Source organism: Podarcis melisellensis, assembly GCF_964234715.1.
Source record: "Podarcis melisellensis genome assembly, chromosome: 1".
Taxonomy (NCBI): domain Eukaryota; kingdom Metazoa; phylum Chordata; class Lepidosauria; order Squamata; family Lacertidae; genus Podarcis; species Podarcis melisellensis.
The window spans coordinates 35153892-35181609 of NC_138528.1; the positions used below are offsets into that span (position 1 = coordinate 35153892).

At 41.7% G+C, this 27718-nt stretch overlaps 2 protein-coding genes across 4 annotated transcripts in view; one reads left to right on the forward strand and one right to left on the reverse strand.

The window, feature by feature from the left end:
- Positions 1–11521, reverse strand: part of NUBPL (NUBP iron-sulfur cluster assembly factor, mitochondrial) — a 70565-nt gene extending 59044 nt beyond the window's left edge. The window contains exons 1-3 of one of the 2 annotated variants that reach the window (XM_081889014.1): positions 11356–11521; positions 9899–10046; positions 9067–9101 (exon numbers count right to left, since the gene is read on the reverse strand). In XM_081889014.1, the coding sequence (XP_081745140.1) occupies positions 9067–9101; positions 9899–10046; positions 11356–11469 (297 nt within the window). In that variant the 5' untranslated portion in view covers positions 11470–11521. Of the gene's footprint in view, positions 1–9066; positions 9102–9898; positions 10047–10295; positions 10520–11355 lie in introns of those variants that run through there. The other variant, XM_081889015.1, reaches the window with a different exon arrangement.
- Positions 11522–22261: 10740 nt separating this feature from the next.
- Positions 22262–27491, forward strand: DTD2 (D-aminoacyl-tRNA deacylase 2). 2 transcript variants are annotated; one of them, XM_081889060.1, is made up of 3 exons: positions 22262–23123; positions 25420–25489; positions 27005–27491. In XM_081889060.1, the coding sequence occupies exons 1-3, from the start codon at positions 22818–22820 to the stop codon at positions 27328–27330; spliced, it is 702 nt and encodes a 233-aa protein (XP_081745186.1). In that variant the 5' UTR covers positions 22262–22817; the 3' UTR covers positions 27331–27491. The 2 variants fall into 2 exon arrangements, with proteins under 2 accessions (XP_081745186.1, XP_081745187.1); XM_081889061.1 differs by having other exon boundaries at positions 22637–23081.
- The last annotated feature ends 227 nt before the right edge of the window (positions 27492–27718 follow it).

Below are 27718 nucleotides of genomic sequence, written 5' to 3' on the forward strand. Positions count from 1 at the left end.
ATTGGGCTGGATCCAGCCCCCAGGTCTTAGTTTGCCTACCCATGCTTTAAAGCCTCTCCTACACAGAAGGGCCAAAAGTTCAAAGGAAGGACAGAAGTTTGAGGAGAGGCTTAGCTCAAACAGCTCTGCACAAAGGGTCTAAGTTCAACCTAAGAACCTGCAATTAAGGGGAAACCAAAATTTAACCAGGAGTCTCCTCTCCTCTTGATTGATTAAAAGTTTGGGAGGGGAGTTGAAAAAACATGTTAAATCAGTGGTTCCCAAACTACCACCCCCAGCCCATAGACCACTTGAAAATTACCAGCAGACTTGGCAGACCACATAATAATTTTTCTGCCTTTTGCAGCAATTGTAAAGAGCTGCACTGGAAGCTTATATCTTACATTGTATTTTATTGTATTACAATTAGCATTCCATAGTATTCAAATTTAAATACAATAAAATGCAATAAGAAACAAAATAAGCAATAAGAATACAATTAAAAGTCAATATGAATATTCAATACCAGCATGCCATGGGTCACCTGAGTGAAGCTTGCGGACCACTGCTGATCCACAGACAACAATTTGAGAACCCCTGAGGAAGAACTGAAGAGAGAAAGAGAGCCATGGATTCAAAAAGTTGAAGAGCTCTAACACACTTTAAGAGAGGTGAAGTATTGGAAAGCGCTAGAGAGAGAAGCCAGGAACGGACAACAAACGAATGCAAATTAGTAAATGCTGAATTTATTAGGAAACACTCTTGAATAGGTATATGTGTTTGCCTTTATTAACATTTGCTTTTTTCCACTCTTACTCAAACCATAAATTACTTTTCCTCCCCTAAAATAATATTCTTAAACTGTTTAGCTTGTTCTACATTTTCTAAAATCTTAAGCACAATTTGCTTTGGAAAAATTTGTTTGGAAGCCTTGTTATTCACTCATTGCCTATGTTGCACTACTGGAAAGAAGTTGGGTCAGTTAAAGTCCAGGTGGCCTTGGTTGTCCATGCTTAGCAACAACCCTCCTAAAGGGCCAATTGTGCTCCCACTGCCATGCCCTCGATGTGATGCTGCACTCAAAGATGGCCTGGAAACTGCAACCAGTGCTGAATGCAGCTGCCAGGTTGGTAAGCAGGGCTTCCCAATAGGACATTGTGTAACCAGGCCTGAAATTCAAGGTGTTAATACACCAAGGTTTTAATGGTTTGGGACCCAAGTACCTAAGAGTGAGCCTCTCAATATATCAAGATCAAGCATCTCAGGCAAGACAATCAGTAGGGGAGACCTTTGCAGTAGGGCTTCCCCATTTAGGGAATGCCCTCCTGGTGGGATAAATTTGTCTCCCTCAATATTCAGGAGGAATTTAAAAAGCAAAACATTTGTGTTCACCCAAGCAAATACACTATTCCTAGCAACCTTGAAATTATAAGCTGTGAGGGTGGTTGACTGTGTTTAGATGTTCTTAGCAATTTCCATTACAATATTTATTTGTTTTTAATTGTATTATTTTGCTGCTTTCTCATTAGCCGATCATTTGTGTGGAAGTGTGTGTGGGGAAAATATAAATTTGTTTAACAACCCAGTCCCACAAGTCCCTGTGTTCAATGGGACTTACTTCAAATGTGCATAGGATTGCAACCCAAGATAATGATGTTTTGCTTAATGGAGGTTCTCTGAACCATGGACTTCCATGGACTTCCATGGACTTAAGTAACTAAGGTGTCAAAAGAAGTGAATAATGAGACCTACTCCTTCAAGAAATCAATGCACAGAAGAACGCTGGTTTGACCTGGTGTTTATTTGTTGTATGGTAAAGCAGTATTGTTCTTCTAGATATAAGTGCCCCAGTTTAGCTCTGGACATGTATCACTAATTGACAGCCAGAAGATGGATTTGGATACATTGCTTTTGGTGTAGTGCTGATGAGCAACACCTGTGTACTGATGCTCATAAGATTTCCACATCCACAGTTCCTAATTCAGAGAAGATCTGTGCACAGGAGTGGCTCCAGATATGGATCTTCTCTAAATAAGGGCAAGAGTGCATGAACAAGGACAGCCATGACCTACAGACAGGATTCATGCCCATAAGTGTCCATTCCTTTGTTATTATGCCTTCATAGGTAAAATCATGAGGCTTAACATACACCAAAACGTAGACCTAACTTTTGATCCTGAAATTTTATCCTTCTTAACTGTATTTGAACTTCATTTGGCAACCATTTTCACCAATGTTCCCTTTCCTGGATGACTTATTTTTCAAGAATTTAAGATGCTATACAGTGGAACCTCGGGTTACATACGCTTCAGGTTACAGACTCCGCTAACCCAGAAAGACCGTGGTACCTCGCAAGACGAATGCCTCATAAGAAGAAAAACTCGCAAGACTAAAGAGTTTTTCGTTTTTTGAGTTGCTTCGCAAGACGAATTTCCTTATGGGCTTGCTTAGCAAGACGAAAACATCTTGCAAGTTTGCTTTTCAATGCATTCCTATGGGAATCCGTGCTTCGCAAGACGAAAAATTCGCCAGATGAAAAAACTCGCAGAACGAATTAATTTCGTCTTGCGAGGTACCACTGTAGTACCTCGGGTTAAGAACTTTGCTTCAGGATGAGAACAGAAAACGTGTGGCGGTGGCAGCGGGAGGCCCTATTAGCTAAAGTGGTGCTTCAGGTTAAGAACAGTTTCAGGTTAAGAACAGACCTCTGGAACGAATTAAGTACTTAACCCGAGGTACCACTGTATTTGAAAGCAGCAAAAGGCAAGCAGGTACCACAAGCACAAGGTTATCTAGCGAAGTGTAAGCTAACCAACATGCTGAAGAAACTTTTTGATCCATCTGCAACTCTGCATTGAGTCTCACAGATGAGACTATTTAGCATGTTTTTACTCTGCTCCTCCATTTCCTGTTCTTAAGATTGATTCTGTTGCTAATAAAGAGTTGTGTGTGGATTTTTAAAATAAAAAACTTATTTGATGATGTCATGACCAGAGTCCCATAGGAAGGAAAATGGTGAAAAGCACTCCCTCTGCTGGCAACCTCTCTGTTACAAGAGTTCTTTACTGAAAATGGCCTGGTTTTGTTAACAGGGCCAATTCTGATTTTCAGATAACTGTTCCTGGTTGTATTCATTCCCTGCTTTCTTGCCCTGCCATTTTGCCTTTTCAGAACATGCTATTTAAAAATTCTAAAGTGTTCAGAATGGCCATTCTACAGACTTCTCTGCCTAGCCTCCATAAATCTCTGAGTTGAGAAGGGCCCAGTCTACTAATACTGTCTGCTTTACAGGCCGCTGTAGGGCAGGCTGTGGAATCGTGAATGAATTAGGGCTGCCATATGTCTGGATTTTCATGGACATTACCAGGATTTCAAAGGCAATATTGACGTCCGAGGGGAATTTCCAAAAGGAGGCACTTTGTCCTGGATCTTAGTTTAAAAAAACTGTATTTTTTTAAACTTTGGTTGGTGTATGTCTAACAAAAGCTCAACAACTTTCAGGTTTTCCTAAAGAAAGCAACAATTTGGGGGGTTTCCTTAAAAAACCTCAACAGAGCCTTCAGGCTATGTGCAGGTGTGTATGCAAGAATGCATTTTGGAGTTAGACTGTATGGAAGTGGATTTGGGACCAGGATGTACAACGTGACAAGAGTAACCCCATCTTCCTCTCTGAAAATTGACCTCTCTCTTTCCCAACCCTCAATGACTGCCGTCTCTCACGCAATGGTTTTCCAAAGGCAAAGCATAGGGTTTTTTTACCTGTGCATTTTATACTTTGGGATAAAGGCAATATGGCAACCAACCAAAGATGAATGTCTCATGCAAGATTGAGCTGATTGTACACAGACAAATGAGCTGCATACAATCTTCAGTGCTGGATACTTGACTCAGCTATGCTGTAGTTGGCACACATTTATTTATATATAAAAATAATTTTCTGCAAGAACCTCAAGGGTACTCTTCTACTGCCACAAATCAAAATGGGAGTGGGGAGGAGGCTGGCTAGATCACAGCCCTTAGTAAAAAAGAATTTTTAAAACAGGTTGAGGAGGTAGTTTTCCTGCACAATGACAGCATAAGCGCAATTTCCCAACTGGATTTGGGCCATCCTCAGTCATGCACAGCTGGTGTTTGCTCACTAAAATACAGTGTTCCTAAACAAGCAATCTTGATGTATTATGCCTGGCTTCTATTAATTCGAGTTATTTCTGCTATAATAAATTGTCTGGGGCAATGCAGCTTTCATACACAGTTGTCCTAATGCGAGTGAGCCTGACAGAAAAGCCAAAAGTTCTCCTACAGGGCTCCTGGGGGAGTAGAATTGGCTACTGCCATTTCTGAGGGTTAAAAAGAATCTCCTGTCAAAACTAAAAAAGCAGTTAAAAAGGAGGATAGTTAGGCAAAGCCGATTCGCTTCAGGGGGAAAGCAGCAGAAGTTTAGAAATCTCAGTACAGCCTCGGAGAACTGCACATTCTTGTCATTAATTAACTAAGCCAGCTGTAATGATTTGGTAACTCGAAGTTGTTACAGATCCAGAGAGCCAGGACTGGACCGAATGCTCCCTTTGCTTTAAGTAATACTTGAAATGGATGACCTTGACATTCGTTACTGAATCAGAATCTTCCATCAACTAAATTATTTCATCTGCAGTGAGTAGTCACATACACAAACTCAGAACAGCTCTGGAATCCAAGTACTAAAGTCAGCTCTACCTTTGTAGATTTAAGAAAATCAAACTGAAATAGTGCACACATCCACACTAAAGTACAGACATGTCTATGTGGCACGTTTGAAAATCAAGAGATATCCAGTCTACAGATCTTCCCAGTCCACATGTGTACTACGGAAACTATGAACGTACTATTTTTGAAAGCTTCTCATGTTGTTGGTTTAACACACAATTGTCCAACCACATGCACAAGAAACCATTGTCTGGGTGTGTCTTGCGGGCCAAACAGAACAAAAGATCTTATAATAAAAAAACTGCAATAATTAAGATTCAGTTCTACATGTACGCACAGCATTAATAAACTAGTCGGTTTTAGGCGAGTTGGAATTTATAAGCCTAAGACTAGATTTATAGTTCTGAAACACAAGCAGAGTAAAAGTTATGAGTGTTAGCATTGGGAATCCTTCAGTACCTCAAACCACAACACCCCTGCAGTGGTGCCTGCCAGCAGGAAATAACAGCAAATGTCTTTCCATCAAATAGATAAGAAGAATCTAGTATCTGTAGCAAATGAGAAAGCCAAGCCTGTGCCCAGCCTAAATTCACAAACTAAGCTTGTGGTGAATTTAGGCTATATATTTTTCTAGTTCCCCAATAGGGCTTCAAAGTGAAACATCATCATCATCATCAACAATGTTGTTGTTGTTATTATTATTATTATTAAACCTCCCATTGCTGATACACAATATCCACTGCAAGTTAAGAACGAATACAGTGGTGCCTCGCTAGACGAAAAGAATTCGTTCCGCGATTCTCCTCGTCTAGCGGTTTTTTCGTCTTGCGAAGCAAGCCCATTGACAGCTTAGCGGATTAGTGCTAGAGCTGTCAAGCGGCTTCCAGCAATCAGCTGTTAAGCGGCTTATCAGCGGAACAGCTGATAAGCGGCTTAGCGGCTTAGGAAAAGGGCAAAAAAAGCAAAAAAAAACCGCCGGGGGACACAAGATTTTTTCGTCTTGTGAAGCAACCCCATAGGGAAATTCGTTTTGCGAAGCGCTTCCAAAACGGAAAACCCTTTCGTCTAGCGGGTTTTTCGTCTTGCGAGGCGTTCGTCTTGCAGGGCACCACTGTATAGCATTTCTAATCCATTGTAAATATGGCGCCATCAAGTTTGAAAGATGAGGCGAAGGCAACTCCACAACCTCAATTTACCTTGTATATTCTTAGTTGGTTGAAATTTAAGCAACAAAGCAACTTCAAGACTAACATTTATTTTTGTATAAGCTTTCACTGACTAGTCAACCTCAGTGTTATCTGCGTTAAGTGCATTAAGAGTAACGGGTGGAGAAGTGGGTGTATGTGTACACACAGTTTTAAGAAGAAATGGTGAGGTCAAATGAAATAAATAGCAGGGTTCTAAATCACACAGGAAGCCTACACAACAGCAGGCTCTCTACTGCAGGGATTCTTTCGCAGCACATGGAAAGCAGTGACATTGACCACAATGATGCAACAGAGAGAGTGGTGGCTCGGTCCCTTGCGCTCAATAGATGGTGATTATGTGACACTGAGGGAGAATAGCTGAAGAGAGCTATCTTTATCTCCTACGAGAACAGTGACTTGTCCAAGGCCAGTTAAGTGAGATCTGATGGCAGGAGGCAAGATTAGAGCAGGAACTTGCAAGATCATTTCTGCAAATCACTCTCTGACATTCTGCGCCACTCGCCACATTTATCATGCAGATTTCTGTGATCAGTAAGTACTTTGGAAATGTAACATGACCACATGTTCTTAAAAATGCTATTTTAACAATGTAGAAATAAACTGAAGAATAATGACTATGCAGCTCCTATTTGAGGGGGTACAGCAGAACTACACAAAAACACACACAGCATACACAAGTGCTATAAACAAAGATGATTCATTGTTTGCTAACCCATTGTGTCACGACAGTAAATTTCACCCACTGCAATAACACCAGGCATTAATTATGAAACACTTTCTATGCAGTGTTTGAGAACTTGCCAGGTGATTCCTATTAGTGTCAATCAAGCAATTAATTCCAATACAATGATTTTAAAAATTTACTTCTGTATCAAATATTAATGCAACATCTGCTACTCTCAAGTTCTGCCTCTGCCTTCCCCCCCTGTAAACCTGACAGATTTTTCAAGAGCCTTGAACTTTCACTGTTAAATTTGCGCAGTACATTTTAACCTTGTTTTGACAGCCTTGTTCTAATACTAGTATATTTGCTGTAAATGCTGCCATGTTTCAGGAACATTTTTGATTCATTCACATGGATTGTGTGTTATTTTCTTAAATGCCAACAAGGGATATTATGACCACCTTGCCTACTGCATTGCACCACTAAACCCTTATTTATATCACCCAGGCATAAATAGCAAAGAGCAGTGACTTAGAGACTGAGCAATGAACCAGAAATCCCCAATTCCAATTTCAGCGCTTGCGTTTTTCACATATTCAACTAAAGAGCAAGCTAGTATGGTTTAGTGGTTTGAGTGTTAAACTTGGTAGTTAAAGGTAAAGGTACCCCCGACCATTAGGTCCAGGTGTGGACGACTCTGGGGTTGCGGTGCTCATCTCACTTTACTGGCCGAGGGATCCAGCGTTTGTCCGCAGACAGCTTCTGGGTCATGTGGCCAGCATGACTAAGCCACTTCTGGCGAACCAGAGCAGCGCACAGAAACGCCGTTTACCTTCCAGCCAGAGCGGTACCTTTTTATCTACTTGCACTTTGACGTGCTTTCAAACTGCTAGGTGGGCAGGAGCAGGGACCGAGCAATGGGAGCTCACCCCCGTCGCGGGGATTCGAACCTCCGACCTTCTGATCAGCAAGCCCTAGGCTCTGTGGTTTAACCCACAGTGCCACCAGCATTCAAATCCCCACTCAACCATGAAGCTAAAGGGGTGACCTTGCATCAGTCACAGTCTCTAAGCCCAGCATACTTCACAGGGTTGTTGTGAAGATAAAATTAAGAGGAGGAAGAATCATGTATGCCACCTTGAGCTCCTTGACAGAAAAGTGGAATATAAATGTAAAAAAAAAAAAGCTAAAATATACATCAGAAGCACAACTTCCAATTCCATTTCTGACCAATCTACACATTTTAAAGAGACTATGAACATACAGGTGGCGTTGTAGTCAGGGAGTGAAATTCATAAGAATGCACAACAGAAATAGCAGCACAGTGAAGATGAGTATTAGGGAGAATCCTGGTGAAAGAAATGGTGTCTTTTTTCAACTATATCATTTGAAGCTAGCTACTGAAATTAAAACTACTATTTCAGAAACAAACTTTAAAAATATATCTATACCAGCTATTAAAGTGTTTATTAATATCAAAAACATATTAAAGAAAGGGGTTATGTTGAAAAAAAATCAAAGTTTCAGACAGATGTGATAAATAATAATTGTAAAATTTTGTCAAAAATGTATAAAATATTGTTGGAATGGAATACCAAAGATGAGGAAGTCAAATCGGTAATGATACAATGGGCCAGAGATTTCGGTTATAATATCCAGTTTGAGGACTGGGAAAAACTGTGGAAAGAGAATTTAAGATTTACTGCATGTACAGTACTTAAAGAAAACGTCATGAAAATGTTTTACAGATGGTATATTACTCCGGTAAAATTATCAAAAATGTATAAGACATGCAACAAATGTTGGAAATGTAAAGAAAAAGAAGGTACGTTTTATCATATGTGGTGGGAATGTAAGAAAGTGAAGGGTTTCTGGGAGATGATCTATAACGAAATGAAAAAGATGTTAAAATATACATTTGTAAAGAAACCAGAGATCTTTCTTTTAGGAATTACAAGGAATGAGATTAGAAGAAAAGACTGTAAACTTTTTCAATATGCAGCCACAGCAGCAAGAATCTTACTGGCCCAGAAATGGAAACAAGAGGAGATACGGACAATAGAAGATTGGAGACTGAAGCTGACTGACTATGCAGAATTGGACAGATTAACCGGAAAAATTAGATATCTTCAAGACCAAAACTTCATCGAGGACTGGGGGAAATTTGTTGAATATCTGAAAAGAACATGTGATGTGCAAACAACACTGGTGGGATTTCAAGAAGCACTGTGAAAACAGAGATATATTGTTAAAAAAAAACAAATAGGAGTGGGAGGGAAGTTTAATGGCAATATAAACAGAGAAATGTGTAAACTGAGAAGCAATTATGGATGATTGTCAGAGAAGCCGAAGGAAGTCTAAAAAGAATCAAATTTGTGAGAATTTGTGAAAATTTGGCATAACTGTATTTTTGTGTTGGAAAATAATAAAAATTATTTATATAAAAAAATTTAAAGTGTTTATTAATATCTGTAACTTTTTATTGATTTTTATATTTAGCAATATTGAAACAATAATCAGGCAATTACTTACCGAATCATTTGCTGCCAGTGCAAGGGCTACATTTACTGAAAAGAGAACACAAAAATTAGCAGAAGCAGCCTCTCGGAAATGAGATCACTTCTTAGAAAGAAGCCCCTGATTCCAGATCATTTATGAATAAGTAAAATAGTATGGGTCCCAATACAAATCATTGAGACACTGCACTGTATAATCCTCTTCACTGTAAAAATGATGTATTCCTATCTCCTACTTCCATGTTTCTTAAATCAGCTGCTGATTCATAAGAGAACCTAAACTCCTAACCCATAATGGCTAATTGGAGAATTTATTTGGAAGTGTATGAAGTCAGTATTTTCCTTCTCCCACCAGATTCATCTTAAACCTAGTAACTGTGTATTGCATCTTCTAATAAAAATCAGTCACAGACAATCCTAAAATGACTCTTTCCCTTTCTTTGCTATTTGAAAGTCAGGATTTTCATTGTTTACAATACATAAAATGAAATATTGAAATGCAAGTAGTGTTATGGACACACTCAAGTCAATAGAACATGAGGATAATTTCTCATTGTAGCTTCTTTCCCTCCCAGTATAATTATTTAACTAGTTTCAACTATGTACTTGATCCAGGGAGCATCACAAATTGTACCAAATAACAATGAAACAAGAACTCTGCTTATATCTGACAGCTTATTTCAGGCTGAGTAACATTTATTTAAAAACCTTTTCAAATTAAATCCAAACTAAAAGTAAAATATAGTGGAAGTGTACATTGTTAGATAAGAGCTTGTTATATCCGCACACCTATATCTACAAGCAAATTAAAGGGAAATAATATACTGAATCAAATACACAGAACTTACCAGCAGTTGTTGACTTCCCAACACCTCCTTTTCCAGAAGCTACAACCAACACCTGCTTAACTCCTTGAATCGGTTTTTGCTTTGGAAGTCCTCTAGCCATGATTTTGCTACGCTTCTCTTTGAGGACCTCATCGTTTGCATTTGATGACTGAAAACAAAACAGAAACGTGCTAATTCTAAACTGTTTTCATACACCAAAATCTGTGTATGAAAGAGAGAGATAGCAAAATAGTTTCCAGCTCCTCCACTAAAATTACTGGCACGTTTATTTCGTCTGACGCCTTGCAAGACTTCTATTATCTCTGTGTGTTCCTCTAGCCTAGGGCACGTTTGTAAGCCAAGCATGACACCAATGACATGTGTCAAACTGCAAGTGGGCATAACTAGGAAAGCTTACCATTTTTTTAAAGTTTGCAGCCAGTAATTTTAGCATCCTTGAGGGACTGCCAGCAACTAACAACGCTTTCAGTCCTCTTATTTCCATATCAAAATACATCATGCATGCCCGTGTGGCGTCTCTGAAGTGAAGCCATAGAAGATTTGGAGACAGCAGCTTACATAGCAAAAGCAAGCTTCTGCCTGCAAGCGGTTAAAACGATAGAATCGCCGCCCAGCGAGGCACCTCTAGGTGCCTTCTCGGTCCGACCAGAAATGGATGCAGGCGAAGCGGAAGTACCTCCTCCGCAACGACGGTGCTTCCTGAAGTGTAAGAGGAATGGGTGCAACTAAGAATCGCAGGGTACTTTGCTGCGTGACTGCGTCTGTTCACACAGCAGAGCATAGGATCTGCTAGAGAAGAATGAAAATGCGGGTGTGCAAATGGAAAGGAAATCAGAGGAACACATTCCGATTAGCAATAGCAAGAAAGTGCAGTGCTAGAGGGGGGAGGTACTGGCAGAACTGGGTGCGAATTCAGAAAAAGGGAGTGAAGGAAACCCCGACAGATGGAGGCAGGTGTGCATGTGGAACAGAGAATATGGGCAAATGTGTCCAAGGAAGAGGAATGGAGGGGATTGTTTACATATCCTATATATGTATGTGAGAGTTAATGCAGATGTATATGCGTGGAGTCTTTAGTAGATGCAATTATGGTTATTGAATGGTGGTGCAAAAAGTAACTGGAGACAGTAAAGTTAAGGTTGGTAAAATCAACTAGAGGGATTGGAACGTGAACAAGGAAGAGAAGGAATAAAAACCCCAAACAATCCTTCGTATGGAGCTATAGAAATGTCACTTGAAACCAATCTCACCAACACACTTTAAAAAGGGGGGATGCAGTACAATTAATTTGAAAAGGGGGTTTCATAGCTCGCGCCAACCGCTGTTTAGAACTCCTTTCATCCACCAGGCACGAAAAGGACGCACCGAACAAAGACATGCTGCGGAGCTCCCGCCTGCCTCGTCCCCATCAAAAAACTCCTGTCCAAAATGAAAATGGCTCTCCACGCGTCACTTACCCGAAAGCGGGCGGAAACAGCCGAGGTCGCGGCTCCTCCCCAGCCTGGCCGGAGCCATGGCAAGGCTTTTCTCTTCGCAGTTTGTAACGCCAATGCATAAGCTCGCGCCACCATCCTAGCACCCCTCCCAGCGCCTGCCGATGGATCTGCGTAGCCTCGCCTCAGCCCAGCCCCCAAAAGGGGCGGGCAACGGAGGCAGCAAGCAAACAAGCAACAAATGGGACTTATCCCTTTTTAGCGACAAAGACTACAGTATTAGCACTGCCTTGGCTTTAGGCTATTGGTGTGCAGGGGTCAGCGTCACGTTAGAAAGCTACCGAGGGCCCACATGTGATCAATCGTCGGACAGCAACTATTGTGGGCCCACGGCTGTTGGGAGGTTGGGGCCAGACCGCAGCAACATCGCATATCCCTAAAGCTTGGAAAGCAAATGGCATTTGCTTTTCTCCTGAAAAACTCAAAGATGTGCAGAAATTAAGGAGTAATTCTGCTGCTAGGCACAGGTGCTCTCATGAGCAAGGAGTGTCTCCTGCCTGTCTGGATCATCCTCCCTCTCTATTTGTGGGCGCACATATTTGGAGTTTGTTGCCCAGAGATAGGCAGAGTGGGTGGGTTCACACAGACAAAATCACTAAAGCATTAAAAGCGCACCTGTGGGGACACACTGCAGGGTGGTTGTAGTGACCATGAGGTCTTGCCTCCATCCTCCCATGGAAGCACATGTAGAAGCCTTTGTTACAGAACAGTAACTCATTCCAGTCGGCTTTTTTGTACATGGAGAGGTCATTCATTCATTCATTTATATGCCACCTTTTTCTAAAGGTAAAGGGAGCCCTGACTGTTAGGTCCAGTCGCGGATGAGTCTGAGGTTGCAGCGTTCATCTCACTTTATTGGCTTAGGGAGCTGGCGTACAGCTTCCGGGTCATGTGGCCAGCATGACTAAGCCACTTCTGGTGAACCAGAGCAGTGCACTGAAATGCCATTTACCTTCCCGCCGGAGCGATCCCTATTTATCTACTTGCACTTTGTGCTTTCCAACTGCTAGGTTGGCAGGAGCAGGGACCGAGCAACGGGAGCTCGCCCCGTCGCGGGGATTCGAACCACCGACCTTCTGATTGGCAAGCCCTAGGCTCTGTGGTTTAGCCCACAGCGCCACCCACATCGCTCTTCCCCACCATTTTATCCTCACAACAACCCAATGAGGTAGGTTAGGCTGAGAGATACTAACAGGCATAAGGTCACCCAGTGAGTAGGGATTTGAACCCTGGTCATAGTCCAGCACTCTAACCATTACACACACTGGTTCTTTGCCTTAGCCAACAAAATGTCTTGGGCTGGCCCTGAAAAAGCTGATGCTACTGTTTCCAATATTTTGCCCATCTTTTCCCTATAGGACACAACCCCTGCTCTCACATTTCCTTTTCTGGCAGTCTGATGACTAGGCTTAGCACCACCACCAAATACACAGCAGGAGGGTGGGCTGGCTTTTAACTAATACCATCTCTTTCTGAATGTCTTGTGTGAACCAGCAGGCACCGGCTGTGCTTTGTTTATCTTTTCTCATATGCACCCATTCCCTGAGGGCCCAATAGCACTGCTCAGAGGGAACTGGTTACTTCTGGTTACTTGCTTGCTTAGTCCCTCTCCCTCTCATCTTCCTCTCCCTCCCTCCCTCCAAGGTGCAATAGATCCACCACCTTAGCATCCAAGAGAGAGTGTAGTTATGGAAGCCAGCAGAAGCAGCTACTTGTGTAAGAAGCAGCCACTTCCCCCTTGCACTCAGGGAAGCAGGGCTTTTAATCTACTTTGAGGTTTTCTTTAATTGAAGGGTTTTCATCATGCTCCCTCTCATGGAAAAGAATAGAATAGCACTCATAATATTTACTTTTGTTTATAAAAAATATGTCATAAAAAAATCAAAGCCATTTACAGCAATAAAACACTAAACCGTACTATAAAAACAGACATCAATTAACCATTGTGGAAATATGCATTCTTAATTGCATGTGTAAGCCCGGCAAAATAGGAAAGTTTTCAGCAGGGATTTAAAAGTTGGCACAGAAGGCGCCTGCTAATAGGCAAAAATCTCCCACAAATTTCGAAAACAGTGTGAGCAGCATAGGTGACCTCAAATATTTGCCTGCAGGGATGTGTGAGGACTGGGTGTAACAGGATCAGTGCCAGCTGTGCCTCTGGGGCTGATGGATTGCAGACAGGCAGGTGTTGTCTTTTGTGTGATGATGTGTGGATGTGTATTTGGTGCATGTCCCTATTATTAGTTGACTATGTATGAGGCTGCTGCAGATCTCTACTCACTGTTGGGGCAGATCACTTTTTCTCAATCTTTATCTAGCTGAATGGGTTGTTCTGAGAATAATATGAGAACAGGAGAGCCATGTATGCTGCCTTGAACTGCTTGGAAGAAAATGGGATAGAAATACTTAAAATAGTAATCTAGTCTTCACAGTCAGAGTGCATGAAGGGCCGTTTGTTCAACCCTTGAGATGCAAAGTTCCATTTAAACTAGAGCAGATCTCTCTATCTGGTCCTCCAAACACACCCCTTACTGCTCCTGCTTTGCACTGCGAGTATTTTTGCCCAGATGGTTTGTCTCTTCGAATGCTTGTGGTCTGAACAGGAAAACAGGGTTTGGAATGTGTATAAAAACTAGCCTACTTGTACTGTAGCACCCTGCTTGTGGTTAACGCTTAGCTGGAATGAAATATTCAACGCAGCAACAGAGAAATTAAAATAATAATTTATTTGTCAGACAAATAAATGAGAGGCTCAGTGGTATATGGTTACCAAGCTCTGGCCTGGCCTCCTGCCATTCTGGCCAGCACTTATATTCCCTTAATCCAGCCCCCTTTGCTCCTCCTTGGGCTGCCTCTGTTCAATCAGCCTGGTTGGATTTCCTATTGGCTGATTGCTATAACTAATCACAAAAAGATACACCCATATCCTCCTGTCCTTATAAGGGAGACAAAGAGCTATATATATAAATGACAAATAAGTAATAATATATCTTACATGGAATCTTAATTACCAGCTCACCTCTTGCCCTCCTTGCCCTATTGCCTTCTAAAACAAATGTTTAATCTTACATTTTTATGTTCAACAGATGTCAAGGATCTTGAGTTCACATCAACATTGAAAGATCTCCTTCATTTGAGGGTCTTTTAAACAAATGCCTGACAACTATATATCAGAAGTGTTCGATGGCGTCTCCTGTCTGGCAAAGGGGGCTAGGCTCATTTGCCCCTCTGGTCTCCAATTGCAATATGACTCTATGAATCTAGCATTTCTTAAATCCTTTGCATAATTACATTTAAGCCAATATATTTAAGCTAATATATTTCATACATTATCATAGGTAGCCTCTTAAAAGAATAAAGCCTTTGTAAAGTAAAAAGGAAGGAACTCAGTAAAACACAGCTTTTAAAAGAAGCCTCTTTAGTTTACACCCCTCCTTTCACCCCCCTTTCCAGCCTAAAAATAAAGTAGAAAGAAGCTTCTTCTCCAGCCAAGCCAGTTGCCTTTCCCCAACATTTATTGCCCTTTTTAACTCTCTCAGTTTAAGAAAGAAACAGCTTTAGAAGATTTCCTAAAAATGTTCTCTTTTTTCTGTCAGCTAAATGTTTTTCCCATTTGCTTCTGGCCTTAGAAAATTCAGCTCAAGGTTTAACATGAGGCCCATTGGTATCATTTTACTTATTTACCCATTCCTAATTGTGTTTTTTCAGCCTGTAAGGGCAGCATATGTAATTTCCCCTTTTTATGACTTTGAGAATTGTTTTTCTACTATAAATCAATGGGGCCCTCTTGTCTTAGGAGAAAACCTCTTGCCAAGGTTTTTTCTGCCTGGCATGAAACATTTGAAAATCTAAGCCCATTTAATTTAGGAACCTGATCAAGATATAAGCCAATATAAGTCTTGATTAAAAATGCAGTCTATATTCAGATGCCACATTCCCCCCTTTCAAGCTCAAGGACCTTGCTTACCAAGCGTCCTTGATAGCTTGATCTTCATCATATTCCTGAGGTAAAGCTCTGTATAGGGCCATGATATGAGGTAGAGTTTCATTCGAAATCATGGTGCTAATTGTACTTCTAAAACATGAGATGATACATGGCACCATACATAAAACCATTATTACTACCGTCAAGAAAAACAAGCAAGACAATAATATCCCTTTGAGTCCCGCAACATTAGGTAACCAATTGGTGAGCCATCCCATATCCCATCCTTCCCATGTTTGTACTTGGACATGTGCTATATTCTCCATCTTTGTAGCCAACACACGGATTGCCTCACCATTATCAGAAATGTTAAAGCAACAGGCATTCCCTGTCAAGTTCAAGACTCCACATAGGCCTCCCTGCCTGGCAAGTACATAATCCATTCCCATTTTCAGCTGCAAAATGGCGGCTCTACTTTCATCCAACTGTTGTGCAATAAGTCTCAAACTCTGGGCCGTTGCATTGGTTACAAGTTCCACTACTGCTTGCAATCGAATTATTCTGTTTAGATTATAAATAGGATCCCGTGCCCCTTGTATGAGCTCACCAGGATTCCAGAAGGCAGGATCATAATAGGCTATAATGCGCTCTGGTGGCCAATCATCAGTACCGCTCCAACTTTGGGTACTTCCTCCTGCTATACGAGAAATATCAGCATTCCTTCGTGTTCGCTTAGCTGAACTAGTGGGCATAATCCACATTGGTGGTAATACCCATCCCAGGAAACAAGTCCCACTCCATTTGGAAGGGAGTTTCTTGTATGCCCATTCTCCACATATCCACCACAACCATCGGGTCTGAGGTTTTTGGTACGTGGAGTACAGAAGGCGAAAATATCAAAAGAGGTAGAGAGTTCACAGTGCAGTATGTTAGATTGCCTTTTTCTGTCACAGTTATGTTCCACACCACTTTCCATGCATGAATAAAAGGAGGTGCACAGGGCAAGGTATTCCGAGTTCGATACGTAGTACCGTTTGCCCAGGTTTGACTATTCTTAATATAATCCCAAGTATAGTGGCAATGAGAAGAGCCTATCATGGTAGGATCAGCTGCATCTGATGATTTATGCACACAGATTTCCCCTTGCACAGGTATAACTCGTATTGGTTTAGTTGAGTTCCAACCGGGGAAATTCTGTACTTCTGTTTGGTGTGGCATTTCGCTTACCATACCAATGGCACTTAATGGTATTGGTAATAAGGGCATACCTCCCTCTGAATCATCTGGCCCAAGAGAGCAAACAAGGCAATTAGTCCTATTTGCAACATTGGCTATCATCTCAGCTAAGCCTACCCACATATTGTGGTCATGGCGGAATCCATATTTAGCAAATTTGGTCAGATTCATGGACCCTTCCCCTTCCCAAGGGATCAGGATTAATAATAAAATCATGTTGATGTCTAGCATATGCATTCCTTCCACAAAAGATTACCTTATTGTGATAGCAAATAATTATTAGTCCCAATATAATTCCCCCAGTGACAGAAATGGGGAACCACCAAGACCAAAACATATATCCCGAGGATCCCCAATGAGTAATATCACTTATAATTGTTCCACAAGGGGGCAGTCAATCGATTGTATAAGAGAATCTTCCCGTTCACAGTCGCTGGTTCAGACGCTCCTCAAGCTTCAGGCGTGCGCAGGTCAGCCAGCTTCCAGGTTGTGGCTGCAGCAGGCCGGTCGTCAAATGTTGCCCGTGACCTAACCCGTTCCCGGTAGGGCTAGATACAGGGGTTTTTGGAGAGAGTCAGTTTTAAAGGATTAGAGGGGTCACCTTTGCATGTCCAACTGCCTTCAGACTTCTTCAAACGAGAGTGATGAATCCAGGGGGTCACCTCAGCTACCTTCACCGCTGTTAGAATAGAGAGCAGGACGGTGTAAGGTCCACGCCACTTAGGTGCAAGTGGATCACGTTTCCACTCTTTCACCCATATGCTATGCCAGCCTGGAGCTGATGAATCGGCTTGGCAATGCTGCACGGCGTGTGCTTGAGGGCCCACCTGTTAAGATAAAAAACAAACAAACACGGGAGAGAGACAAAAACACGGGAGAGATTGCACTTGTCCCTGTGTCACATGGTCTCCTATTTGTTTGAGGTCAGTTGGAATATCCTGAACAAAGGAGGGCGGCCTCCCATACAGGAGCTCAAAAGGTGACAACTTAAGTCTTTTTGTGGGTGCGCACCGAACACGAAACAGTGTTATGGGTCAGCAAGCACATGGGGATATTAAAGCAGCCTGTGCTTTTCCTTTGCAGGCTTGGCACAGCCCGGCCTGGTCCCTGGGGTGCAGGGCCGTAAGAGATGGAGGCAGGCTGGGCCCTCTCCCTCCTGGGTGAAGCACCTGCCGGAAGCCTCGTGGCAATCATCCCCCCCCCCGGGGGCACACGCAACAGACACTGGGGCCAACGGAGCGTGGTGGGTTAGGGTGGCAAATGCCTCTCTGAGCTCCGCAGAAAAGCTGAACTTGCACCAGAGCCGCCTCTGACCCACATAATGGGCTATTGCCAGCTTGTATTTTAGGGAGCTGGTTTCTTGTTTTCAGCCTTGCAGCAGCAGTACCCGACTGCACACACTTAATGTGATCTCACAACAATCCTAGGAGGTAGGCCATGGTTATTCCCATTGTAGAAGAGAGGAGAAACGGAGTGATATAATGCCAGCAGTGGTATAAATATGTCCCCATACATGCACCATACAAATAAAGAGTGGACACATAGTCCTACAGATACAACCGGCCCTTTGAGGGTGACCAAACTGTTGATGCGGCCCCCGATGAATTTGAGTTTGACACCCCTGCTTTAGACATATTAGTGGGCTTCTGGCATGCCCTGCAGATGCCTTGCACAAGCGTCTGGCGGTAGGTAGTAAGCCTGGCCAGGTGAATTGCATTGTTTGGATCCCAATTAGGATCTTCCAAGGGAAAGTTGTCCTGGAGATGATGGTCAATATTATAAATATTTCCCACTCTGGCCTGCTCACGCAAATATATCTGTGCCTTTTCAATTATGTCTCTCCTTTCCTCAGTGGTGAAAAGAGTATTCAGGAGCTGGCGACAATCTGTCCAAATAGGACTATTACTATTGAGGTCACCAAGTCCATCATAGCCTGAGGTTTTTCTGCGAAAGATGGGGTGTTTTCCAATTCATCAGATCTGTAGTTGTGAATGGAATACATTGCAGGGTCGAAGTTCGAGGTGGCCGTGGTCCAGGTTGCCCATTAACCAGCACAGGCTCCTCAAGTGCATCAAATACTCTTCTAAGAGGGGCTACTACGTGACCTTTTTCTTCACTTTGCTCTAGGGGCCTCAAATCATAGGGGATGGTATTTGTCCCAAGGCGTTCTTTTAGCAGCTTTATACGCCTGGCTGTATTGCTTGCTGACCGATTAAGGTCTCCCTGTAACTTCTGTAATAATTCTCTAGGACTTGGATGTACAGGGGTTTGGGGTAGGCAATCAGTTGTTCCACTAAAAGAGACTGTAGATGGAGTTCTACTGGGACTCACAGGTGGAATAACCACTTCTGCTTGGGCTTCATTATAGGACTCCAATGCCTCCTGAAGATATTTATCATAATCTATCAAGGAATCAAGCTCTGTGACTCCACCCCCATTATTCGTTCCACTTTCTTGCCTTGGGGTTACAACTGGTGGAGGGTTTGAATTAGGCTCCCTTCGATGTGGAGCATAGGGTGGAGGTGGAAGCACCTCTTCCTCTGGTCCCTCAAAAATGGGTTTGAGTTTATTTGGCAAGATTCCTTTCCTAACTTCGGCTTTTACAGCCAATAATTTGCATCGTTGGACTTTGCATTCCCTTATCCATGGAGGATTTTTTTATTTAATGTGCTCAGCCAGGAATCTATATATGAAAATTGTTCTGGGCACCCTCCAGTTTCTTTGGTGATGTTAGACCAAAGTTTGCTTACTAAATTTATATCAAAGGTTCCCTGGGATGGCCATCCAGTACTTTGTTTTGGCTACCCTAATTCACATAACGTTCTCAAGCGCTCTGGCGTCATTTTGACTCCATATGCCCCTGAGAAGGCTTTCTTAAAATTATTTAACATACATTCAAGAGGTGTATTTTCCCCCTTTGAACCCCCAACTCCCATTGTATGGCCCTGTGAAGTATCCACTCAGTCACTCGCACACACGCCTTACTGGGAAACGAAGTAGTACTCACTCCACACTTAGGTCAGCTACACATTGTACTTTCTCACACATGCAATGCGCTAGATACTTCAACCACACTCTACCTCCCAATCTTCCCTTTTCCCTACACCAGATCACCATCTGATGTACCCAGCCACCTAGCGTACTCAGTTCCCCTTTACTGAGACGCAGAAGTTTGATCAGGACTTCTCTTCCTCCCAATTAATTGGAGGGCCAAAACCCCTTAGTGCACTTACCCTTAGCTGGTTGCCTGTTTATTTCTCTGGTCCCCCCCGGTCCGTCGCCGTCAGTGGGCAGGGTATCAGACAGACGAGACTCCTGCATTCCCCCTGGAAAAATTTACCAGTGCGCGCTGGGAAGCAGTTTAGAGATCCTCTCTCTTGTACCCTGTCCAATAGGGCGAAGGGGCTGCGTTCCAGCAGACCACTTATCCGAGTCGCAGGCACCATAAAATGTAGCACCCTGCTTGTGGTTAACGCTTAGCTGGAATGAAATATTCAACGCAGCAACAGAGAAATTAAAATAATAATTTATTTGTCAGACAAATAAATGAGAGGCTCAGTGGTATATGGTTACCAAGCTCTGGCCTGGCCTCCTGCCATTCTGGCCAGCACTTATATTCCCTTAATCCAGCCCCCTTTGCTCCTCCTTGGGCTGCCTCTGTTCAATCAGCCTGGTTGGATTTCCTATTGGCTGATTGCTATAACTAATCACAAAAAGATACACCCATATCCTCCTGTCCTTATAAGGGAGACAAAGAGCTATATATATAAATGACAAATAAGTAATAATATATCTTACATGGAATCTTAATTACCAGCTCACCTCTTGCCCTCCTTGCCCTATTGCCTTCTAAAACAAATGTTTAATCTTACATTTTTATGTTCAACAGATGTTAAGGATCTTGAGTTCACATCAACATTGAAAGATCTCCTTCATTTGAGGGTCTTTTAAACAAATGCCTGACAACTATATATCAGAAGTGTTCGATGGCGTCTCCTGTCTGGCAAAGGGGGCTAGGCTCATTTGCCCCTCTGGTCTCCTATTGCAATATGACTCTATGAATCTAGCATTTCTTAAATCCTTTGCATAATTACATTTAAGCCAATATATTTAAGCTAATATATTTCATACATTATCATAGGTAGCCTCTTAAAAGAATAAAGCCTTTGTAAAGTAAAAAGGAAGGAACTCAGTAAAACACAGCTTTTAAAAGAAGCCTCTTTAGTTTACACCCCTCCTTTCACCCCCCTTTCCAGCCTAAAAATAAAGTAGAAAGAAGCTTCTTCTCCAGCCAAGCCAGTTGCCTTTCCCCAACATTTATTGCCCTTTTTAACTCTCTCAGTTTAAGAAAGAAACAGCTTTAGAAGATTTCCTAAAAATGTTCTCTTTTTTCTGTCAGCTAAATGTTTTTCCCATTTGCTTCTGGCCTTAGAAAATTCAGCTCAAGGTTTAACATGAGGCCCATTGGTATCATTTTACTTATTTACCCATTCCTAATTGTGTTTTTTCAGCCTGTAAGGGCAGCATATGTAATTTCCCCTTTTTATGACTTTGAGAATTGTTTTTCTACTATAAATCAATGGGGCCCTCTTGTCTTAGGAGAAAACCTCTTGCCAAGGTTTTTTCTGCCTGGCATGAAACATTTGAAAATCTAAGCCCATTTAATTTAGGAACCTGATCAAGATATAAGCCAATATAAGTCTTGATTAAAAATGCAGTCTATATTCAGATGCCACAGTACAAAGGTAAAATTTACATTTACATTTATACTGGCATGTGGCCCTATGAAAGTTGTCTGGAAAGGAATGCAGCGCTTGGTCTGAAAAAAAGGTTTCCCACCTCTAGTTTAAAGATTTCACTCTGGCATATTAATGTAGAATCAGACTGGTAGCCTCTTCATGTGGATCAATAGAAGTTAACCTTGTATGCAATTATATTTACATTTTTGGTGTGTCTGAAATTTGTGCATTTAGGACAAAAAAAAATGATTCCAGACAAATATACTGTCTTGCCATTTATGCAGTTTGCACTTATTTTACCTTTCCCTGCCTTCATCTTCCCTGCCACCACTTCCTTTTTTTTTTAAAAAAAAGGTTTATTTAAAATACTTAAACCTCGCTTCTCCTGTTTCTCTCCAGCAGTACTGCATATGTGTGGTTGATACGGAAGCTGCTTTTCTGCATGCACATGAACACACACACACCAACAGAGAAAGCTTATTTATGTCTCCAGTACAATATTCCCTAAGTACCAGCAAAAAAGGGGGAAAGAACTGTTGTTCTGCAAAATCATTATGAACTCTTGTAACATGATCGCTAGTTTGTTTGGTGTGATTAATGTGACCTTTGGTTCTTGCGTATCACGTGGTAGTAAAGCAGTAAACCGGGAGAATCAGCACATCTGGAGAAAGTTATTGAAGTGCTTTCAATTTTCCCTATCCCCATTGCATTACATCATCTGATTTTTATTTTGATATATTAATACATTCTTGCATCTTTTCCCATTTCTTTCCAGTCACTGCATATTCATAAATCTTACAAGATTTGACATTCAGGTAGAATGCGCCAACATGTTTTTGTAAAAAAAAATTAAGGGTTATAATAGTTAATACAAGATGTCACCACTACATACATCTTTGCTGTTTCTTATAACATCTGATACAAAGTGTGATGTGAAGCCATTGTGTTAGGTATCTCCCCATTCTCAGGAATCAATGGCAAGCAGCTTGTGAGACATGCACAATACCATAATTTCATGGCACAAATTGTTTGCATTTGACATGGAATTGCAGCATCTCTGTGCCTCTTATGTCTAGTTTGTCTCTGAATTCTGTGAGATCTTGCATTTTCATCACTACCAATAAATGTGTATTCTTACCAATGTTCTTTTATTATTTGCATATTATAAGGCCCAATTACCGTATTTTTCCATTCATTATCAACTGTTCATACTGTAGCTTTAAAACAAATGTAAAGGCCCAGTCTTGCAGGACCTTTTTCCTCCTATGTGACTCATGCCAGCAAGGCAACCTCATTAACACTAACTGCCTCCTCCGGCCAAGATTTGTCCTCTCCTTGCTGTTGTAAGCTGCTTTGAACATATATATTTTTAATCAAAAGGCGGCATACAAATAAACGGTGGCTATTTGACCAAGTATTTGTGGTGCTTTCATCCAATGATTCCAGAGCACTTTTCACGATTCCGATTTCTATCTCTGGCTTCTGTTCCTTCCAGGCTTTGCTAACAAGACACAATCCTGTTTTCAATGAGCAGCTTTCACTTCCGCCTACGTGAAGAAAGGGGAAATCAAGAAGGAACCAGGAAGTCCCGTCTCCAGGCTCCTGACACTTGTCGCTCGGCTTCCTCCGCCATCAGCGACTGCAAGCAAGGAGTAGAAGGGAAGAAACGCGGGTCGGGAGGCGGGACCGCCATCCTTCCCCGGTTTCCTCCGCCGTGGACCATGGCCGACTCGACCCGGGGTCCTTTTGCCCGGGCCCTTTTGCAGCAGTGCCTGCACGCGAGGCTGCAAGTGAAGCCTGCCCAGCCGGGCTCCGAACCCGAGTGGGTGGAGGTAACGTCTGCACGGGCAGATCTCTCGGGTTGCCCCGCTTTGATTTCAATAAGGCATCCCCCGACTTGGCAAGCAGAGATCATCGCTTTCTCCTCCTGTCTGCCTGCTCGTCCCTACCCCCACCAAAATAATAATAATAATAATAATAATAATAATAATAATAATAATAATAATAATAATAATAATAATGTTGCCACCGCCGAATTGATCTTCAATTTGCACATCACCCTACTTGCTTCCTAAAATAATCAAGATGTCCCGATGTCAATACGGATTATTGTAATAATCGTTTGGATCCCCCCCCCCAAGTGCCGGAAGTACTTCGCTTCCATGGCTTTTTCCCCATCGCTTCCGGAACTCAGGCAAAATCTTGAAACGGAATACAGTAGTGGACGTTTTCACGCGTGAAGTTTAAAGCCCCGGTTTCTTCTCATATTGCTTAGCATTGCAAAGGCGTCTCCCCCTCTCCCCCCCCCCCATTTTTTCTTTTTTTGCTTGGGGAACGATGGAGCGAACTACCTAGTGACCAAAATAGACATTTAACATTTCGGCGAGACTTAAATTCTGAGTAGAGATCAGGTTTTTTCACACGTTACACTGATCTCAGGTACGAGCTGTCTCTGCACGTGCTCAGGTGCTAGTATGGAAGAGTGCATAATCGTTGATTGGTGCAGTTCGACTGTAGTGTACACAAGTGCACAGAAAGTACATCTGCTTAATGTAATGTGTGAACACCCCTACTGAAACTTGGGAAGCTGGCCAAACTTTTTCCCACTGACAGATAGGTAGCCGTGTTGGTCTGCCATAGTCAAAACAAAACAAAATCCTTCCAGTAGCACCTTAAAGACCAACTAAGTTGGTCTTTAAGGTGCTACTGGAAGGGGGAAAAATTTGTTTTGACTATGGCAGACCAACACGGCTACCTATCTACTTAGTTGGTCTTTAAGGTGCTACCTGGAAGGGAAAAAAAATTTGTTTTGACTATGGCAGACCAACACGGCTACCTATCTACTTAGTTGGTCTTTAAGGTGCTACTGGAAGGATTTTTGTTTTTGTTTTTTTCCCACTGGTCCTCCATGAGTTTCGCTCAGGTGGTCCACAGCATGTCTGTAAAAATACAATTAGATTCATGTAGCACAGTACTTTACAGTTGCTACAGCAGGCAGAAAAATCAAGTGATTCCTCAGCAGTTTTCAGGTTGTGGGGAGCAGGGGACAGAGTTTAGGAACAACCACTGCATTGGTTCATCTAGCAGCTGATTTCCAGAGTTTTGGGCAGGACTGTTTCTTAGGCTGACCTGGAGACACCAGGAATTGAATCTTGCAGTCTACCATTGACCGATAGGCCATGCATATTGTGAAAGCACCTGGAGCGGTGAACATTTGACAACTCGGATTTGACGTATTGGATTCAAATTCATCTCTGACCTACCGTACAGGGGTGTTGCAACACTATAAAAATGAGGATAGTTATCATTCTTTTATTAAAATCCTATTTACACAATCCCCCAGATGTTACAGGACATTGTGAAGTGACATTAATATTATTGTTGGCTTATTTTGTTTTTAATTATCTTTTCCTAAACTGCAGATTAGGCATTATTGTTTCAATACACCTCATGTTTATTCTGAGATCAGCTTATTTGTACTCTGAAGATTGTGATTGGAGATTCAACTGATAGTCGGAGACTAACAATGTATGGAACATTCTTGCTGCTTGGCTGATTTTTGGCTGATTTAACAATTTGAATACAGTTTGGAAAACCTAAGTCTATATTTTTAGTGTATATTAAACACGTGTATGTCTCAAAATAAACTATGTAACTTTGTATTTGTTTGTTCAAGAAACAGAGAAAATAAAACATTCAGTTCTCTATCAGGGAAGAAGTTGTTTTTAAAAGTATGACGTCTGAGACCCAAAGAAATATGTATCCCAGATATAAAAATGTTTAATTTTATTCGAGTGTAGTCTTTATGGTACTTTCCACAACTTTCCACCAAAAGAAATCTAGCTTGTGACCTTTTAACTCCTAGATTACCTATTACTTCAGAATCTAGACATGGAAAATAAATTGCTTTTATTTTGAATACAGAAATATTTTAGTTTACATCTACTGAAATGAATGAGTTATCCCAATTAAGGTTTAAATCCCAGACATACTTCCTGGGGAATAAGTCTCATGCATGTCTATGAAGACATGCATAGGATTGTGGTTTCATGCACAATATTAATAGATCTTTTTAATTACAGTAAAAAACATGGATGTGTAAATATATTTCTTTGTTATTTTGAATAGATACAGCGAGGACTTATAATCTATGTATGCTTCTTCAAAGGGGCTAGTGAAGAAATTATTCCCAAAATGGGTAGGTGTTTAGATAAAATAGTATTTAAAAACAGCCATTTTAAAACGGCACTAAAATATGCAAATAACTGCAGCTGCATCATTGAGCCTATCATAAAATAGTAATAAGAACTTGTTTCATGAGATTTTTGTAATGAAAAGCTTTGAATCATTAAAAATTGCTCTCCAGGGAAAGTTCTAAGCAAGTATTTCATTCCGAATCATTCTGCATACAAGTCCGATGTGCTTTTTAATTAACTTGTTCTTATTAAGGTTTGCTGTTTAATAAGCTTGTTGATGCAGAGTGCGTTATTAATACAGTGCCATATTTAGCTTAAGGCTTGAGGCAGTATGGAAATGTAGCCTGAATCAGTAACTATGTTTGTTACTTTCTGTCCTCCTTTTCTTTTATACTGCAGTTTATTTTGAAAATAAAAATTGTTAAGTGGCATACACTCAGTATCAACCCTTCTCCTTACAGAAGGCTTGTAGCCAGTGTTGTTCTTCCAAGAAACAGGTACTGCTGATTCCCTTGTGGCCAAAGACTTCTGGCTTTAGCTCCCACTGCACGAACATGTCAGAAAGGGCTTCATACCTTTGCATCTTGTTACCTTTTGATCATCTTCTCTTGCAAATGATATGGGTGATGAAGAGCAGCAAAGGGGTTGATTCTTAAAAATTCTTTTCCATTTGTACTTAAGGCGAAGTAGGATTTTAATCATGGGTTATATCCAAAGAAGTCTTGACTGCACAAGGCCTTCTGCTTGCACAATGGAATTTCCCCTCTCTTTGCTCCCCCCCACATGCCCCCCAATATGTTCTGTGGGTTCCCCCAGTCCTCCAGAGCAGATTTAGGGTGGTGTGTTGCATGAGCCAAGAAAGGGAGATTGAGGAGAAGTTCTATTGCACAAGTACAAGTCCTGGCACTAACAGAACAGTTTGGTTGGATGCAACCCTATGAGCTTGGACTAGTCTTTCCAAATAAGTTAATAACTTGTGTTATTACAAAGTACCACCTTGTGTACTGCAATGCAATACATGAGTAAAGGCAAACCCAGCTTAGATCCCTTCACAGTTATGAAGTTTAAGGACACACTTGTCTCTTAGCATAATCCAGGACCCACCAGGTTACCAGGAGAGTGAAATGAAGTGAGAATACATAGCTGTCCCTTTTAAGACTTCAGAATAAGGGTTCAAAAGAAGTATTTATTCATGGCCCATTACGAGACAGTAAAAAAGTATTAAATTAATTGGGCTTAACCCTAATTCGGTTAGAAGTCTTTCTACTTGCTCATTTTTCTTGATATAGAAATGTATACCAGGTAGCCAGTAGAGGGCGCTAATGTACAGGTAAATGTGCTTCTTCTCCACTATTGTATAAGCGGAAACTGGACATTGGAATTCAGGTACTATCCCTGTTTCACGATGCCTGTGTCTTGACTTTTGTCCTTATGGGCAGAATTTAACTTGCTGCATTGCTAATGCATGACCACAAACCTACTAACTGCAATTGTTTTTCCCTTCTCTGTCTCTGCAGTCAATACGCTCGTGAATGTGAAGTTGAGTGAAACAGAAAGCGGCGAATACGTTTCTGTTCTGGATTTGCCAGGCAGCATATTAGTAATACCCCAGGCCACGCTGGGTGGCAAACTGAAGGGGAGAAGAATGCAGTATCATTCCAACATTGAAAAGGAAATCGGGATGGAGCTGTATTCCCAGTTTGTGACTCAGTGTGAACGAGAACTGACTGCAAATACCAAATGTGCAGAGGCTGGGGTTGCTCTCAAGTACGGCACATATGGAAACCGGCAGGTGTTGAAAGTGGATACAAATGGACCTTTCAGTCATATGATTGAGTTTTGAGGAGGGGGAAAGTGATTTTTTTTTAAGGACATGCATACTGCCTAAGGAATGTTGCACGGTTGTGTTAAGGAATATAGTTCAATTGATTCTAAGCATTTGAGAGCGAGGAAAAGATTTCAGTAAACCCAGCTAATAAATATATTTAATTCTTTTGAGTTAAAGTGCCTCAGAATGTCTTCCTCCTTCGTGTATGGGACCTAACCAATCAGAGGTTCTCGTTTTTTGACAAAAAGAGGCCCAGCTGCAGAACTGTCTTTGAATCTATTATGTTGGTAATGCCACCACTCTCTGTGGGTTGAGGAGTGATGAAACAGGAGATGGCCTTCACTTTGGAGATTCCCAGGTTGTGGCATCAGGTCCATTTTGCACCACCACCATGTGCTTTTTG